Source organism: Balaenoptera ricei, chromosome 1 (assembly GCF_028023285.1).
Source record: "Balaenoptera ricei isolate mBalRic1 chromosome 1, mBalRic1.hap2, whole genome shotgun sequence".
NCBI classification, from domain to species: Eukaryota; Metazoa; Chordata; class Mammalia; order Artiodactyla; family Balaenopteridae; genus Balaenoptera; species Balaenoptera ricei.
The window spans coordinates 46,140,858-46,157,746 of record NC_082639.1 but is presented as its reverse complement, the minus strand read 5'-3'; the positions used below and the strand labels follow the sequence as shown (position 1 = coordinate 46,157,746).

At 50.9% G+C, this 16,889-nt stretch overlaps 1 protein-coding gene across 1 annotated transcript in view; it reads left to right on the top strand.

The window, feature by feature from the left end:
* DHCR24 (24-dehydrocholesterol reductase) overlaps window positions 1-14,786 on the top strand; it is a 35,948-nt gene extending 21,162 nt beyond the window's left edge. The window contains exons 6-9 of the mRNA XM_059923348.1: window positions 1,185-1,328; window positions 10,101-10,298; window positions 10,430-10,608; window positions 11,889-14,786. Coding sequence (XP_059779331.1) covers window positions 1,185-1,328; window positions 10,101-10,298; window positions 10,430-10,608; window positions 11,889-12,042 — 675 coding nt within the window. The 3' untranslated portion in view covers window positions 12,043-14,786. The remainder of the gene's footprint in view (window positions 1-1,184; window positions 1,329-10,100; window positions 10,299-10,429; window positions 10,609-11,888) is intronic.
* The last annotated feature ends 2,103 nt before the right edge of the window (window positions 14,787-16,889 follow it).

The following is a 16,889-nucleotide window of genomic DNA, read 5'->3' as shown; positions in this document are numbered from 1 at the left end:
TCGGGTACTGGTGCTGCCTCCCTGGAGTGTGGGCACTTAGCCCGTGCTGTGATTATTCTCCAGCCACCCTGGGCTTGCTTGCTTCTTGCCTCTGCTCCTGTCTTTCCCTCCCGGATGGTCCCCTGGCAACATTCTACCTCTCCCACGTGGCCTCCACTCTCTGCTTCCTCCTATCCCTTTGCTGGGTGTGATCTCACCTGCCGCATAAAACACGGGTGCCTCTCCCACCCCAAGAGAAGCTGGTATGACATGGGCCCGAGCATCTGCAGTGTGTGTGTATGTAATTTCTAATAGGCACAAAGATCTCCCACAAAGTATTTATTTTTATTGCCATTTTACATGTGAAGAAACAAGCTCAGAGTGTCCTGCGCCAGGTCACACAGCTAGTGGGTGACTGGGCCAGGGTCTGTCCTCAGCCGCCCAACCTGAAGCCCATCACCCTTCCGGGTTGCTGCCCTGCCTGTCTCCAAAAGCATCAGCCCACAGTTCCTTTCATGGGTGAGGAAGCTGAGGCTCAGAGAAGCTAAGTCATCGCGGGGCACACAGTAGGTAGAGTCCTGAACCATTTAGGGCTGAAGAAGACACCAGCTAAATCATGATTTAGGCTTGGAGACCACAGGGCCCAGAGCCAGGGAAGACTGTAGTTTTACTGTGAGCTTCCTCCGCTGATGGGGGCTGCCTGGGGGGAGCGCTGTGGCCAGAGGATGTGGAGCTTGGTCCAGGGCAGCAGGGAAAGCACCGTGGTCAGTTGGTGCTGTCGGCTGTGGGACCCCGTGGGGAGTATGGCCCGCGCTCAGTGTTCGTGCCGACACTGGCCTCGTGGGAGGGAGGTGGGGAGGAGCACACCTGTTTGGAGCACTGCACCGTGGCCGACGGCGACAGGCATCGGCACTTCAGTTCTCTCACCGAGAAGGAGTAGCAGGCTGAGCTCCCGAGACTGTCAGGAGTTCGCTGTTGGGCCCTGGGCTCACCACTTAACCTCTGTGAGCCCCTGCTCTCTCTGCTAGAGAATGCCGGCTGTGCTTATTAACCTCACCCGGCTTTCAAGAGCCTCCAAGGCAATAATAGACATGAAAGAGCTCTGGAGAGGCCAGGAGTGCCGAACAGAAGCTGGGTATCACTGTTACGCCCCGGTGGCATTGGGGCTTGTCTGTGGCCTGACACAGTGCCCTCTGTCATTGCAGCTGAATAGCATTGGCAACTACTACAAGCCGTGGTTCTTCAAGCACGTGGAGAACTACCTGAAGACAAACCGCGAGGGCCTGGAGTACATCCCCTTGAGACACTACTACCACCGCCACACGCGCAGCATCTTCTGGGAGCTCCAGGTGAGGCTAGGATTTCCTGGTAGTCCTGGCTCCTGGCCGGGCTGGCAACCAGGATGGTTTCCCCTCCCTTGGGGGAAAAGAGTGGCTTTGTGCTAGGGACCAGAACAGCCTCTTACCCAGCAGCACAGTGCCTCCTTCTTCAGGAGCAGCCACCTTCCCTTAAAGCAGCGGGCTCTCCCCACACACCTGCCTGTGCCAGAAGGTGGGGCGCGGGGCCCAGTGCTTTGGGGAACACAGACCTGTTCTGTCCTTGAGGAGCTGTAGCCTAGCCAAGCAGACAGACTGCGGCCTGAGAAGAGGAAGTGGCTGGTCCTGCCCAGGGCTGGAGGTAACTGTCAAGTGTGGCCTTGACGTGTGAGCAAGAATTTGCTGTTGTGTGATGAGCGATGGGGAGCAGTGACATTTTAAATAAGCGGTCAGGGAAGGCCTCTCAGGAGATGCCTTGTGAGCGGGACCTGAACATAGGACACGCCAGGCAGAGGAAGAGCCAGAGCACAGGTCCTCACATGGGCTGGGTGGGTAACTTTTTATTTCTTTTTTTTAAATTGAAGTGAAAACATAAAATTAACCATTTTAAAGTATACAGTTCAGTGGTATTTGGTGCATTCATGATGTTGTGTGTCTACTATATCTAGTTTCAAAATATTTTCATCGCCCTAAAAGGAAATCCTGTACCCATTAAGCAGTTACTCCCCATTCCCTTTCCCCAGACTCTGGCAACCATCAGTCTGCATTCTGTCTCTATGGATTTACCTATTCTAGACATTTTATATAAATGGAATCATACAACATGTGGCCTTTTGTGCCTGGCTTCTTTCACTAAGCCTACTTTCAAGGTTCATCCATGCTGTAGCATGTATCAGTACATCATTCCTTTTTGTGGCTGAATAATACTCCATTGTATGGTTGGACCACAGTTTGTTTTTCCACTCATCTGCTGGTGGACATTTGAGTTGTTTCCACCTGCTGGCATTGTGAACAATGCTGCTGCAAACATTCATGTACTAGAATTTGTCTGAGTACTAGTTTTCAGTTTTGGAGGATACATGCCTAGGAGTGGAACTGCTGGGTCGTGTGATGATTCTGTGTATAACCTACTGAGGAGCTGCCAGACGTTTTCCATGGTGGCTGAGCCATTTTACATTCTCAGCAGCAGCATGTGTAGGTTCCAATTTCTCTACATTCCCACCAGCACTTGTTGTTTTCTGGGTTTTTGCTATAGCTATCCTAGTGGGTAAGAAGTGGAATCTCACTGTGATTTTGATTTGCATTTTCCTAATGACTAACAATGTTGAGTATCCTTCCATGTGCCTGTTGGCCATTTGTATATTTCTTGGAGAAGTATGTGTTCAGATCCTTTGCCCAATTTTAATTGGGTTATTGATCTTTGTTGTTGAGTTGTAAGAGCTCTATATATATTCTGGATATTAGACCTTATCAAATACATGATTTGCAAATATTTCCTCTCATTCTGTAGAAGTATCTATTCAGATCCTTTGCCCAGTTTTAACTGGGTGATTGATCTTTGTTGTTGAGTTGTAAGAGTTCTATATATATTCTGGATATTAGACCCTTATCAAATACATGATTTGCAAATATTTCCTCTCATTCTGTAGGTTGTCTTTCACTTCCTTGATAATGTCTTTTTTTTTTTTAGATTTTTTTTGATGTGGAGCATTTTTAAAGTCTTTATTGAATTTGTTACAATATTGCTTCTGTTTTGGTTTTTTGACCGTGAGGCATGTGGGATCTTACTCCCCGACCCGGGATGGAACCCGCACCCCCTGTATTGGAAGGCGAAGTCTTAACCACTGGACCACCAGGGAAGTCCCGATAATGTCTTTTGATTCACAAAAGTTTTTGGTTTTGATGAAGTCCAGTTGATCTATTTTTTCTTTTGTTACTCGTGCTTTTAGTGTCGTATCTAAGAATCCATTGCTAAATCCAAAGTCATGAAGATTTCTTCCTGCGTTATCTTCTAAAAGCTTTATGGTTTTAGCTCTTATATTTAGGTTCTTGATCCATTTTAAGTTAAGTTTTGTGTATTGTGTGAGGTGGGGGTCCAGCTCCATTCTTTTGCATCACAGCAAGGTGCAAGGTGTCACAGCAAGGCTGTGTGTTTCTGAAAACAGCAAGAAGGCCCTTGAGCTAGACCCATGGTGGAGAATACGGTGAAACAGCAGCTATAGCCTAGATGATGTAGGTCCTTGTAGGTCAGGGGAGGACTTCATATTTTACCTTGTGTGGTAAGGAAGCCAGTGGAGGGCTTTGTGCAGAAAAGTGACATGACCTGATGTTTGTTTTAAAAGGATAATTTTGACAGCTAGGTGGAGAGTGGATGGGGTGGAGGTGGCAAGAGTGGGACAGCGGAAGAAAGAAGATTCTGCCGTCCAGGGTGGTAGCGGTGGAGGAGGAAAGGGGTCTCAGATCTGGGAGGTGCTGTGAAGGTTGAACCAACCAACAGGATTTCCCACAGATTGCCCTTGGGTGTGATTCCAAGGTTAGGGACCCAAGCAACCGGGTGGCCCGAGGTGCCATTGACTGCTATGGACAACATGGGGGAGGGGTCTGGGAAGGAAAATCAGAAGTTTGGTTTGGGACATGTCAGCGTGAGATGCTTTTCAGACATCCAGGTGGGATGTTGAGTGGGCAGCTGGCACATATGTCAGATCTTCAGGGCAGAGGTCAAAGAAATCCATATCACTGTGGGTGTCATCAGCAGAGAAATGTTAATTAACACCGTGGGACTAGATGAGTGAGGGAGGTTAGAGAAGAGAAGTCCGAGAGCCAAGCCCTGCAAGTTGAGGGAGGAGGAGCCAGCCAGGAGAGGAGAAGACGCCGTCAGTCAGAGGGGAGGAGAAACCCAGGAGGACTGGCATCCCGGAAGCTACTTGAGGACAGCATGTCAAGAAGGAAGATGAACAGCCGTGTCAAATGCCCCTGAGTGAGATGACGACAAAGCATCGACCCCTGGTCTTAGTTGTGAGAAGGTCACTGATGACCTTGAGCCATGGGGCTGAAAGCCTGACGTGGGTTCGAGAGAAAACAGAGACAGGGAAGTGGAGACAGTGAAAATGGAAATCAGAAGGCTCAGTATAAGGGAAAGCAGAAGAGTAGGGTGGGAGCCAGAGGGGGATGTAGGATCGAGAGGAAATATTTTGTGTGACTGTTTTATTTTTTATTTTGATTTTTTTTTTGGCCGCGCCGCACGGCACATGGGATCTTAGTTCCCCAACCAGGGATCAAATGTGTGCCCCCTGCAATGGAAGTGCAGAGTGTTAACCACTGGACCGCCAGGGAAGTCCATGTGTGACTTTCAAGAGGGGAGAGGTTACCACATGTTGACGTGCTGGCAGTGCAGGGGAGAGGGTGTGCTCGCAGGGTGAACCTTGAGGATGGATGGATCCTGTGCTCAGGTGGAGAGGTTGCCTTTAGGTGAGAGTGTGGAGATTCACCCACTGGACAGGAGGGAGGAAGTGTTAATGGAACAGTTGCTACAAACAGGAGGACCATTTGGTGGTGGGAGGGTGTGGGAGTCCTTCTATTTTCTCAATGAAATAGGAAGCAAGGATTTTAGCCGAGATGAGGGGGTGGGGGTTGTTGAAGGACTGAAGAGAGAGGAGATGGGAAATTGTCCCTTGGAGAGTGGGAATGAATTAACTGGGGAAATGTCATAGGATTGCTGGGCAACACTAGGCCTCCCAAAGATTGATGACCATGAGTTTACAGTGAGACTAGCCCTGGTGGTTGTGGATTTTCACACGTTCAGCTCTGTGGACGGGGTACAGAATAGGGAGAAAGTTAGATTTAACCACAGTTGAGGTTTTGCAAATGAGTATGACAAGTGGGGCGGGGTTGGAAAAGCCAGGACATGATCAAGATGAAATCTGAGCCAGCTGAGGGGGGGACAGTGAGGATGTGCGGGGCTGAAGGGACTGATATGGTGGCCTGGGTGCCCCTTGGGGTGAAGAATTGACGTCAGAGCACTGGAGGGCATGAGCAGCAGGAAGGAGAGTTAGTGGTGGTCAGAGGGCGAACGCTTGGAATTGAAACTATGGAGATGCCAAATGAAGTATGTTGCCTACCATCCAGTTCTGCAGGAATGAAGTCATTAGGCCTTGCGGTCGCTGACCTTCAACACCCCCTGAAAGGAATTCAGGGCAAAGATCACTAATGAGGCACTCTGTGCTATGGGAAAACTGGCAGATAAAGACAGCCTTCAGACAGGTAGATATTTTGAGGAGAAAATTTTATGAACCCAAATTCTTGGATCTTCCCATACTTAGAAAAGTACCAAAGCCGTTAATAAGACGGCTGTTCCTCATAACTAGCAACAACCTTCGATCGAGACCTGTGCTTGATTTCATGTACGCTTCACCAAAATCACATACATACTGATCTGGCCTTTACCTCTTCGGAACGGTTTCTCAGAGCTGTTTGAGAGCGTGTCTCCCAGGCTATAGTCAGTGAGACACTGAATAAACTCAACTCACAGCTCTGACGTGCTTTTTTTTTTCTGAGTCAACAGAGGCAATGAATACAGACAATAGGACAACATCAAGAGGTCAGCAAACTTTCTTAAAGGGCCAGATAGCAAAAGCTTTAGGCTTTGTGGGTCATACGTCCTGTCGCAGCTGCTCAGCCCTGCCCTTGTAGCACAAAAGCAGCCACAGGCAGTGCACAAACAAACGTGCATGACTGTGCTCCAGTGATACTATGTATAAACACAGGCAGGGGGCCAGATGTGGCCACCTGCTGGATCCGCTTGCAGACCGATTCCCACGGGCTATAGTTTGTCATCCCCTGCTCTGGAGTGTGACGTGAGAGTCAGGGCAGAGGCCAGGTGGAAGGTAAGATCGCTGGAGGACAGAGAGGAGGCTGGGGCGTGGGAAAGATCATAGAGGTGGATATAAAATCACATCAGTGATAAGATGACTGTTGAAGAAGGTGGCAGTGATCCGGGAACGAGGGAGATGATGGGGGTGGAGATGATGGGCAGGTGGCTGCAAAGTCGCTGAGGGTTTTCAGGGAATGGGAGGGGCAGAGACCTAGAAGCAGTAATGAGGAGCCCACCTCACCTCCGTCTACCCCAGAGGGTCTTGGAGAGAAAATGATACCACCTCGGAGGGCTGCAGGGGCCAGCCAGGTTCCAGCTAGGAGCAAGGAGAGGACACGACGGTCGAGAGAAGAGCTTGAGGATGGAGGGGGTTTGCTGCCGTTTAGACCATGAGAGAGCACAGGGGAGGGGTTTGGCAGAGAGGGGGACAGTGGCCAGTGGGGTCAGATTAAAAGACATTGCATCGCTGTAGCCCATCAAGGGTGCTAGTGGGAGGCACCCAAAAGTCCACCGTGACTGAGATAAATAGGGATGTCAGGCATGAAGGAATTACACCTGGTGGTCTCCTAGGAGGAGGTGTTGGGTCACTTCTAATCATGGGCCAGGTCTCTCAGGCAGAATGTGATGGGGCAGTGGTAAAGGCTGGAGGAGTGGGCAGCAGAGGCTTCATCAAGGCCCGGGGAGCTCTGGGCTTCCCCCATCCCTGTTAGTCCTTCTTTGAGCAGTGTCCAGGCCCAGAGCGTTTGGTGGAAAGTTTTGCCAAAGGCAGAAGACCCCCGAGTCCCTCTTTATCCCTGCCAAGAGCAGTGTGAAGGATGTGGGAGGTGTGGTTTTGTCAAGAGCAGGGATATTTAAGAGACAGGAAAGGAAAGAGGGGCCAGCAAAGTACATGAGAGCACATCAGAATGATAACAGCAGCAATTAATATGAATCGCTCCTTACATGTTAGTTCTTAGGCCAAACACTTTTCATGCATTCTCTCTCCATCTTCCTAACAACCCTGTGAGGGTAGGTCCTAGTGCTGTTTCCACTTTACAGATGAAGAAGCTGGTTTAGGTTATCCAAAATAACACAACTCAGTAAGGGATAGAGTGTATTGGTTATCTATTGCTGCATAATGAATTAACCCCAAATTGTGAGGATTAAAACAACTGCCCTCTGTTATCTCACAGTTTCAAGGCTCAGGGATTGGAGAGCGATGGTGTGGGTGTTTCTGGCTCAGGGCTGCAGTCAAGGTGTCGGCAGGGCTGGTCTGCTGGAGGCTCTAGTAGGGCTGGAGAATCTGCTTCCTGGAAGGGTCCCTCACGTGGTTGTTGACAAGAGGCCTCCATTCCTTGCCACCTGGGCTGCTCAAGTGTCCTCACAACAGGGCAGCTGGCTTCCCCCAGAGCAGGGGATTCAAGAGAGAGACCAAGGAGGGGTCCTCAGTGCCTTCCATGACCCAGGCTTGTCGCCTCGCCACTCCTGCCATACTCTCTTATTAGAACGGAGTCACCAAGTCTGGCCCACACCCAAGGAGGGGGGAATTAAGCTCCACCTCTTGAAGCAAGGAGTAGCAGAGAACTCCTGGATGGGTTTTAAAACCACAGAGCTAGATTTCAAAATGAGGTTTGTCTTATATTTTTGTGCTGTTAAACACTAGCCTGTACTGCCTGAAGTTAAAGGAAGAATCTGGAAGGATGGGTGTTTTACTACCAAGATGTGCACACAGGAAGTTTGTTCAGGAGAACTCTGGTGATCCTCAGCTGCGAGAGGAAAGGGAAGCAGGGCTGGGCAGAGGGAAAAGCAGAGGCGTGAGGCAGTCACAACAAAGACCTCAGCCAACCCACAGGGAGCTCTGGGGCCGGATGGCCCTCCAGAGCTGTCCCACCTTGAGGCCAGGGAGCTAGGACTTTGCAGCCCCACCCCATGAAGGGTGACTTTGGAGATATTGCATGTTGGGTTCCAGACCACTACAATAAAGCAAATAATCACAATAAAGTGAGTTACACGAAATTTTTGGTTTCCCAGTGCATATATATATATTTTTTAATTTAGTATATTTATTAGACTATAACTGCTTTACAGTGTTGTCCCAGCGCATATAAAAGTTATGTTTACACTATACTGTAGTCTATTAAGTGGGCACTAGCATTATGTCTAAAAAAAAAAAAAAAAGGGCATACCTTAATTTAAAAATGCTTTATTGCTAAAAAATGCTAACCATTATCTGAGCCGTCAGCAAGTCAGAGTAGTGACATCAGAGATCACTGATCAAAGATCAGAAGTGCAATAAAACGAGGTCTATCTGGACAGTGTCAGGCATCCAGGACAAAGAATGCAGTAGCGCTCTGTGCTGACGCCCAGGATACAGTGATAAGCGGGAGGCTAGTAGACGCTGCCATTTGTGACTTGTGTTTTTTTTAAGCCCATGGACTTGTCTGTGCATCGAATGTCTCTAGAAGGGTACACAAATAATTCCTAAGAATGGTTGCCTTTGTGGAGGGGAAAGAGATTGGGATGGAGGAGGAATGATGAGTGGTCAGGGCTGTGAGGGAAACGGGGTCAGGGCTTAGGCTTTGAGGGGGATTTCTGCTATGGGCCTGTGTGGCTTTTCCAAGGACAACCAAGGGAACAATAAAAGCCACGCTATTTCCTGAGCTCCTGTTGTGAGCCAGGAACTGGTGTAGGAGCCGGAATCTAACAGAGAAGAGAGCAGACAGGGCCCTCCCTCCCTCATGGGAGTGGGCTGGTGATCAGAGGAGATGATTCCAGGGGAGGGGAGGGGAGGGGAGAGGAGAGGAGAGGAGGAGTCATGCAGCCTCTGAAGCTTAGCATGGGGGCTTCTTTGGGCAGCCACCACTGACCCTAGTCTGACGTGGACCCTTTTATGAGCTGCCTCTGCATCTCTCTGTTGCAGCTCTTCCCACCTGAGGTCAGGGACCACGTCTCAATGATCTGGGTATCCCCAGCACCCAGCACAGAAGCTGGCACCTGAGCACATAGGCGCCTCGTAATTGTCTAACGAATGAAGGAACGTCCTTGGCTTCGAGGACCCAGGAGCTATGAGGATGGGGTATCAGGTGCACGCTGGCAGCCCTCAGGAAGACAGCAGACTGGGAGCAGGGAGGACGATCGTGAATGGGGGGCTCCTCCCTTGTGGAGGTTTGAGGCGTGGAAGAGGAAGGACAGCCCTGCTCGGGGGGTTTCACAAGAGGCCAGCTTGGGGGAGGCAGGCGGGGTGGCACTGTGCAGGGCCACAGGAACAAGAGAAAGTGGCTAGCTCTGCCTAGGATTGAAGGTAGCTGTCAAGCTTGGCCTTGACAGGTGAGCAAGAATTTGCTGTTGTGTGTATGGAGGGATGGGGAGCAGTGACATTTTAATAGGGGCGTCAGAGAAGGCCTCTCAGGAGATGCTGTGGACCGAAGGGCTCATTGTTGAACCTGAGCCAGACCTTCCCCACCTCAGTGGGAGCCGTCTCTGGCGGTGTGACCTTAGGGAAGTTGCTTAAGCTCTCTGAGTATCCATCCCTCTTGCCACTGAACAGCATTCTCAAACATTTATGGAATGCCTGCTCTGTGCCAGCCACACTGACCTCAGCAACTAGAACAGCAATGATAGCTTCGTTGTTATTTTGCTTCAGGCAATGGGCTGAGTGCCTTCCATTTGGTATCTTACCATTCATTCTCACAAGCCCCATTTTGCAGATCAGGAAACCTAGCTCAGGGAGGTTAAGTCCCCAGCCCAAGATCATCATCATAGCTGGTAAATGCTGGAGCTGGGAATCAAACCCAGATCCAGCTGAGTAAATCCTGGGTACCACCACACCCCCCCCCCAGATAGGAGTGGACCCGTCACATTTCTGTCCAGCACCAGAGGAGGACCCGGCCCCTGGCACGTGGGGACACTGGGCCCTGCTGAGTTCCTTCTCTCCATCCCCAACCCTTGTCTTTCAGGACATCATCCCCTTTGGCAACAACCCCGTCTTCCGCTACCTCTTTGGTTGGATGGTGCCTCCCAAGATCTCCCTCCTGAAGCTGACCCAGGGCGAGACGCTGCGCAAGCTGTACGAGCAGCACCACGTGGTGCAGGACATGCTGGTGCCCATGAAGTGCCTGCCGCGGGCCCTGCACACCTTCCACAGTGACATCCACGTGAGCCGGGCCGGGAGCTCAGCGGGGACGCGGGGGTGAGGGTGGCATGTGAGCAGCAGAGAGAGGGGAGCGCCGCAGAGCCTGCCATCCGGGGGAGGAAAAGCACCAACACGCCCTCCCTGGCCCCCCAGGTCTACCCCATCTGGCTGTGCCCATTCATCCTGCCCAGCCAGCCGGGCCTGGTGCACCCCAAGGGAGACGAGGCCGAGCTCTACGTCGACATTGGTGCCTATGGGGAGCCGCGCGTGAAGCACTTTGAGGCCCGGTCCTGCATGAGGCAGTTGGAGAAGTTCGTCCGAAGTGTGCACGGGTGAGCGCGTGCCCAGAGTGTGGCCGTCAGCCACAGAGCGCTGCCCTGGGGGGGGCGCGTGGAAGGCCAAGGCGCCAGCTCCACAGCCAGACCCTCGGGCGCTGAGTGACCCCTTGGATTCGGGAAGGGAGTTGGGAGATTCTAAGGAGGTGGAATTGCAGGCGTTCTCGCCCTTCCCCTTGCTGCATCCCCTCCTCCTCCAGTGAGCACACCAGCAGTCCCCTGGCTGCTTGAGCCAGGGGTCGCCCCACTACCTACCCCAGCGCAGGCCACGGGGGTGCTTTAGACGTGTCCAGGGGCTCGCACTCCAGGTTGGAGGCCAAAGCTGAGGCGGGGGGGGACTCAGGACCATGAAAGTCACACAGAGGCCTGGACAGAGCATTGCTCAGAAACGTCCTGGAACAAACCGTGGACGTGCAGAATCCACGTGGACGAATCTCAAAATAATCATGCTGACGGAAAGAAGCCAGGAAAAAAGAGTACTGCATGATTCTATTCATATATATATATTTTATTTATATAAAATTATGGAAAATGCAGATGAACCCATGGTGACAGAAGGCAGGTCTGCCTGGGATTGTGGAGGGTGATGGACAGACAACACAGGGGAATTCAGGGCATGAAGAAAGTTTGGGGGTGATGGATATGGCCGTTATCTGGACTGAGGTGACAGTTTCAAGGTTATAGACATACATCAAACTTATCAAGCAGTACGTTTCTCTTTTTTTAATTTATTAAAAAAAATTTTTTTGCTTGTTTTATTTATTTATGTTATTGAAGTATAGCTGATGTACAATATTATATGTTACAGGTGTACAGTTTAGTGATTCACCATTTTTAAAGGTCATACTCTATTTATAGTTATTATAAAATATTGGCTATATTCCCTGTGTTGTACCATATATCCTTGTAGCTTCAAGTTGTACACTTTCATTATGTGCAGTTTATTGAACGTCAAACAAGAGAGAGAAAGCAGCCTGGCGACCACATCAGGGAGACGGGCATGCATTCTACTCCTGACTCTGCCTCCACTGCCACTTAAAGCCCTGAGCCCAGATTCCCCGTCTGTAAAATGGGGATAAAAATTCCTGCACCAGCCTCAACCACTAGCTCATTAGGGGGATTAAACAAGAGAAAGCCTCCAAAAGCGCGTCCTGCCCTGCAGAGCAGGCGGTGCGTTAGGGGCGCATTAGGGATGGTTGGGGTTCTTTGCGTCCCTTTCCCCTCCCCGCCCCTCTTACCCCCGTCCCCGAGTCCTCACCCTTGTGTCTGCGCTGCAGGTTCCAGATGCTGTATGCCGACTGCTACATGGACCGGGAGGAGTTCTGGGAGATGTTTGACGGCTCCCTGTACCATAGGCTGCGGAAACAGCTCGGCTGCCAGGGCGCCTTCCCTGAGGTCTATGACAAGATCTGCAAGGCTGCCAGGCACTGAGCCGGAGCCCACCCGGAAGGAGGCGGACGCGAGGGCGGACCCTGTCCCCAGGGCCAGAAGGCATCTTCCCTTCACTCAAGCTTGGCTGCTCTGCCAGATCCACACTTGCAGAAAGAAACCCCTCCAGAAACCCCACCCAGATGGCCCCGACAGCTTGCTCCCAGCTTTCAGGGGCAGCCAAGTAGAGTGGAAAGGACATGAGATTTGGAGTCAGACAAACCCGAGTCTAGTTCCCAGTTCTGCCACTCATTAGCTGTGTGACTCTGAGTGAGTCACTCAGCCACTCTGAGCCCTGCTCCTCATCTGTTGAAAGCGGGTAATGCTATCTGCCTGCTGTTGTCGTCTGAGTCAAGCGCCTGTCGCAGCAGAGGTGCTGGAGAAGTGGCAGCTGCTGTCAGCACGGCTTCCCACTCAGCATCACGTCGGACTAAAGTGCTTTGGATTCAGTGGTGGAGTCCGGGAAGGCTCCATGTTAGGTCACCTGGGCTCGGGTTTGGCTGAAGGGGGTGTCCTCGAGTTGCGCTGCCATCGCTTGTCAGCTGCAAGACCTCCTCGCGGAGGGAAGGAAGGAAGGTTCCTCTCCATCCCTGGGGTCTTGGGAGGGCAACAGGTGGGGCGGGCGGGCGGGCCCAAGATGTGCTGTGCCAAAGCCAGGTCTGATTCCAAAGTTCTCCCTGCCGTGCTCGGTGGCGCCTTGCCCCTTCCGCCTTCACGCTCAGGCTTGCAGGCCCACTGCAGCCGTTGCCCGAGTCCGCTCAGAGGGGACTGTGTCCTTGGAGAAGACACTTCAGGGTTGAATCCTGGCCGGGCCCAGGCCTGGGACACCTGCCCAGGCTGGGTGAGTGGTTTCTGCTCTGAATTGAATCCAGAGGACCTGGGCTCGTTCTTGGCTCTCCACCCTCCATGGCTCTTGTTCCCAGAACCTGCTTTGTCATGGTGGGGCTGTGTCCTCTGCTCTGCAGTAGGGGTGGGAGTTGGGGGGTGGGACCACGCCCAGCAGGACAGTGGAGCCCGCCGTCCCTCGGTTTCGTGGGGTTCCTCACTGTGGGGCTGAAAGAAAACAGCATCAACTTGATTTCTCCAACCACTCATCCCCCCCTTTTTTTCTTTCTCCCCCGGCCCCCAACTGTAGTTAATTTTAGTGCCTTACAAATCCTAAGCTCAGAGAAAAGTTAGCTCCATTTCCGTTCCACAGGGAAGGAAACCTTCCCAGGTCCCTGCCCACCTAGTAAAGCTTGGTTGTTTATGCAGCTCTGTCTTAAGAACTGCCCAGCCTCAGCTGAAAACCCAGAATCTGAGAGGGAATTGTGTAAGGGAAGCTGGAATTAAGTGAACTGTGCCAGGCAGTGACATTTTGGGGGAGAGAGAGAGAGAGCACTGCACCAGGAGCCAGGAGGCCTGGGTTTGTCCTTGCTGTATTCTTCACGAGCTCTGCACCCGTGGGCAAGTCATTTGTCCCTCTGAGCTGTAGTTTCCTCATCTGTCACATCAGCACACACAAGACCACCTGAGGCCCTTCTGCTTTAGAAGTGCAGAGCTGTCTTTTAAACACCATGACTGCAAACCCCATGAAAAGCCTCTTGTGTGGATAGAGGAAAAACAAATGATCTAAGTGGACGCTTGGGGGTTGTCTGCCATTTAAGGTCCTTCCTTCAGCCCAAGGCCAGCTCTCATCTTTTCAGAAAGGCGCATCCATGGCCTGCAAGGAAGTGTCAGTCTTGTCACCACAGGTTGCCAGAATCCTCCCAGAGCCATGCTTTGGCTGCCGAGGCTCACTCCTCCTGCCCTGGGCTTGGCACGCTGTAGTCTCTTGGCGTGGTCCTGGGAGTTCTGGGCGCATCCAGGGCACTCAGAAGGCAGAGGAACCACTCTTCCCCATTTGGCCTCTGGAGGGGGCATAAGAAAAAAATAAGAAACCTCATTTTCTCGCTTGTATGCAAAGCACGTGAATACTGGCATTAGCTCTCCTAGTGGGCCCGTGGGCTTCCCGCTCGGCGCTAAACTGATGATCCTACTTGCTGTAGAGGAATGGTGAGCCCGAGCTAGATTAGCCCAACAGATAAGGCCCCGTCCTTTCACCAGTGGGGCCTCTGTCCCTGGGCCCCTGGGAGTGTGGCCAGAGAAGCCAGCAGCTTCTGTTATCCTCAGTCCTACAAACCAAAATCCTGCCCTTCACAGACCTCACTCAGAACCCGGGGCTCGGAAGGGAGGGTCTGGGGATCACACCAGCCTCAGGTTAGTGTTTTGCTTCAGTGATCTCTTGCCTGGAAAGGGGCAGTCTTCCAAGCATGTTGAGCTGAGTGACCAGCTCTTTCTTGTAGCCAGTCTTGTCACTACCCATCAGGTGGTGGTTTCAGGTGGAATTAAACTTGGCACATGGTGGGGGTGGGGCAGCGTGTGTGGAAAGTATAAGAAGAGGCCTCTCCCTTCCGGAACGCTGAGTTTCTCTGCATGAAGGTTTTCTGTAAAATCCGGGTTCTAGCCAGTTTCTTTGGCTGGAAGGACGCATAATCTAATTAGCTGTTACTGAAAGGGAAGTGGTGGGGATGGGGGTGGCAGTGAATGCTGTGTGATTTTTAGTTTTTTCCTTAATCATGGGGACCATGGAAAAAGGCATGGGTCCCCCCACCCCCACCCCCAGCAGGCTCTTGCAGCTGCAGGCGTTGTGCCTACTGTCTGAACACTTCATGTCCCTATGGCTGTGTGGCCACTGCTTCTGTAAGAATAAAAGTGTGATCTGGAAAGTAGCCTTTGTCCTTTCTTGCTCTGGGGACCACGACGTGGAGGCACTCCTGGCTCAAGTGCAGGCTCCAGTTGCCCTCTGAACCTGCGAGGGCTGGAAGATGGCGTGGGGGAAGGGACAGGTGTGTTAGGGCAGAAGGACCAGGGTGATTTTCTTAACTGTTTTTGAATTTCTGTCATCGTCACAATGATCTGGCGTAGATGTTGATAATATTCCCCTATCTGCAGGGTGGAGAACAGACTACAAGGAGAAACTTGGAAGCTAGGAGACCAGTGAGAAGAGTTCAGGTGAGGTGGGGCTCAGATCGAGGTGGGGCTGTGCTTTTTAAGGCACCAGACATGACTGTCAGAAGCTCTGGGCCGCAGTCCTGGCTTTGTCACTTGGATGACCTAACTAATTTTGGCAAATCAGTTAATCCTATTGAGACTCTTTCCTCATTTACACACTGGTAGAGACCACTAACTGTCCACTAAAACCCATTCCTCCCTTTGAGCACACCACTGGACTACATTTCCCAGCCTCCCTCACCCTCAGATGTGCCCTTGTGTTAGAGTCGCTCCAGGAGAATGTGAGCAGAAGTGGTAAAGCCCTGTGTGAGGTTCTCCTGGCTCTTCTGTTATTTGGATGCAGATGACAGCCAGGCCATAGGTGGCAGCAGAGTCACAAGGGGAAGGAGCTAGATCCCTGAATCACTGTATGGAGAACTGCCCACCAACCTGAACTTTGGCCTGGTCTGGGAACAAGAAATAAACTTTTACTGTAGTTGAGTCGCTGCATATTCAGGACTATTTGTTAGAGCAATTTCGCTCACCCTAATTGTTACAGGTCATCAGGCTTAAATGAACAGAGACACAAGGGTTGAGTTTAGTGCAATAAAGTTTTATGCAAATGCATAGATATACATGATGGACATTTTCCTAAAATATATGTGATGTCAGTGTCCCATCCTAAAGTTATTTGAGAGGAACCTCTTAGGAAATTCTTTTTCCAGTTCAGTTTCACAAATCAGGATTTGTAAATTCTCCTTAAAGGAGGCGAAATCTTTAATGTCCTTAAAACAGATTTTGTAGTTGAAACCTGAAATATCACCTTACATTTGCATAACATGCAACATACAATATCTTCTTTAATCTTCACAGTCCTGTAACAAAAGCAGGTCAGTTTTTATCCCCATTTTACAGAGGAGGAAAGTGAAGCTCAGGAAAGGTCAAGTGATTTGCTTGGAGGCCACATTGAGGCCATTAACGAGTTAAACAAGGATGCAGACTCATTAGTCTTAAAACATCAAAATGCTTCAAGAGCCTCACCCCGAGCTAGTTGAGACCGTAGCTCCAGGTCTAGAAACAGTGAAATGAGACCCTTGGCTGAGCGCCACACGAAGTGGGGAGTCAGGAATCTCTTCATGAACTCAGCTCAGAAAGGAAGCCACTAGGGCTCAGCAGAGGGTTCTGCTTTGGCCCAAAGTATTTCCTTCTGCAAGGGAACCGTCTTGCCCGACCAGACCCTGTGGGCACTGTGGGCAGTGTCCAGACACCAACATTCATGCCAGAGTTGCAACAGTTGGTTCTCCAAACTTGACATATAAGAAAAATCACACATGCATGCACACACACACACACACGTACACACACTACACAAATGTAGATGTGTTTCAAAAATATGTTTTCTAGCTATGTCCTGGTGTTAAGATGGCCTACAGGTTTCATCCTGTAGGACCGCTGTAGTCATTGCAGGTTGTGAAAGATGGGGAGGCTTTGTTGGGGTCTAGGAGGTGGTATTTTGATGCTATGGACTGAGTGTTTGTGACCTGAAATTCATATGTTGACAGTGTTATGGAATTGGGAGGTGGGCCTTTTGGGAGGGAATTAGGCCATGAGGGTGGAACCCTCATGATAGGAGTGGTGTCCTAAGAAGAGAAATGAAACAGCTAGCCCTCTCTGTGAGGATACAAGATGCCCATCTGCAGACCAGGAAGAGGGCTCTCATCAGATCTTCCAGCACCTTGATCTTGGACTTCCCAGCCTCCAGAACCATGCAAAATAAATTGTTGTATAAGCCACGCAATCTGTGGTAATTTATTATAGCAGCCTGAACTGCTGATGAC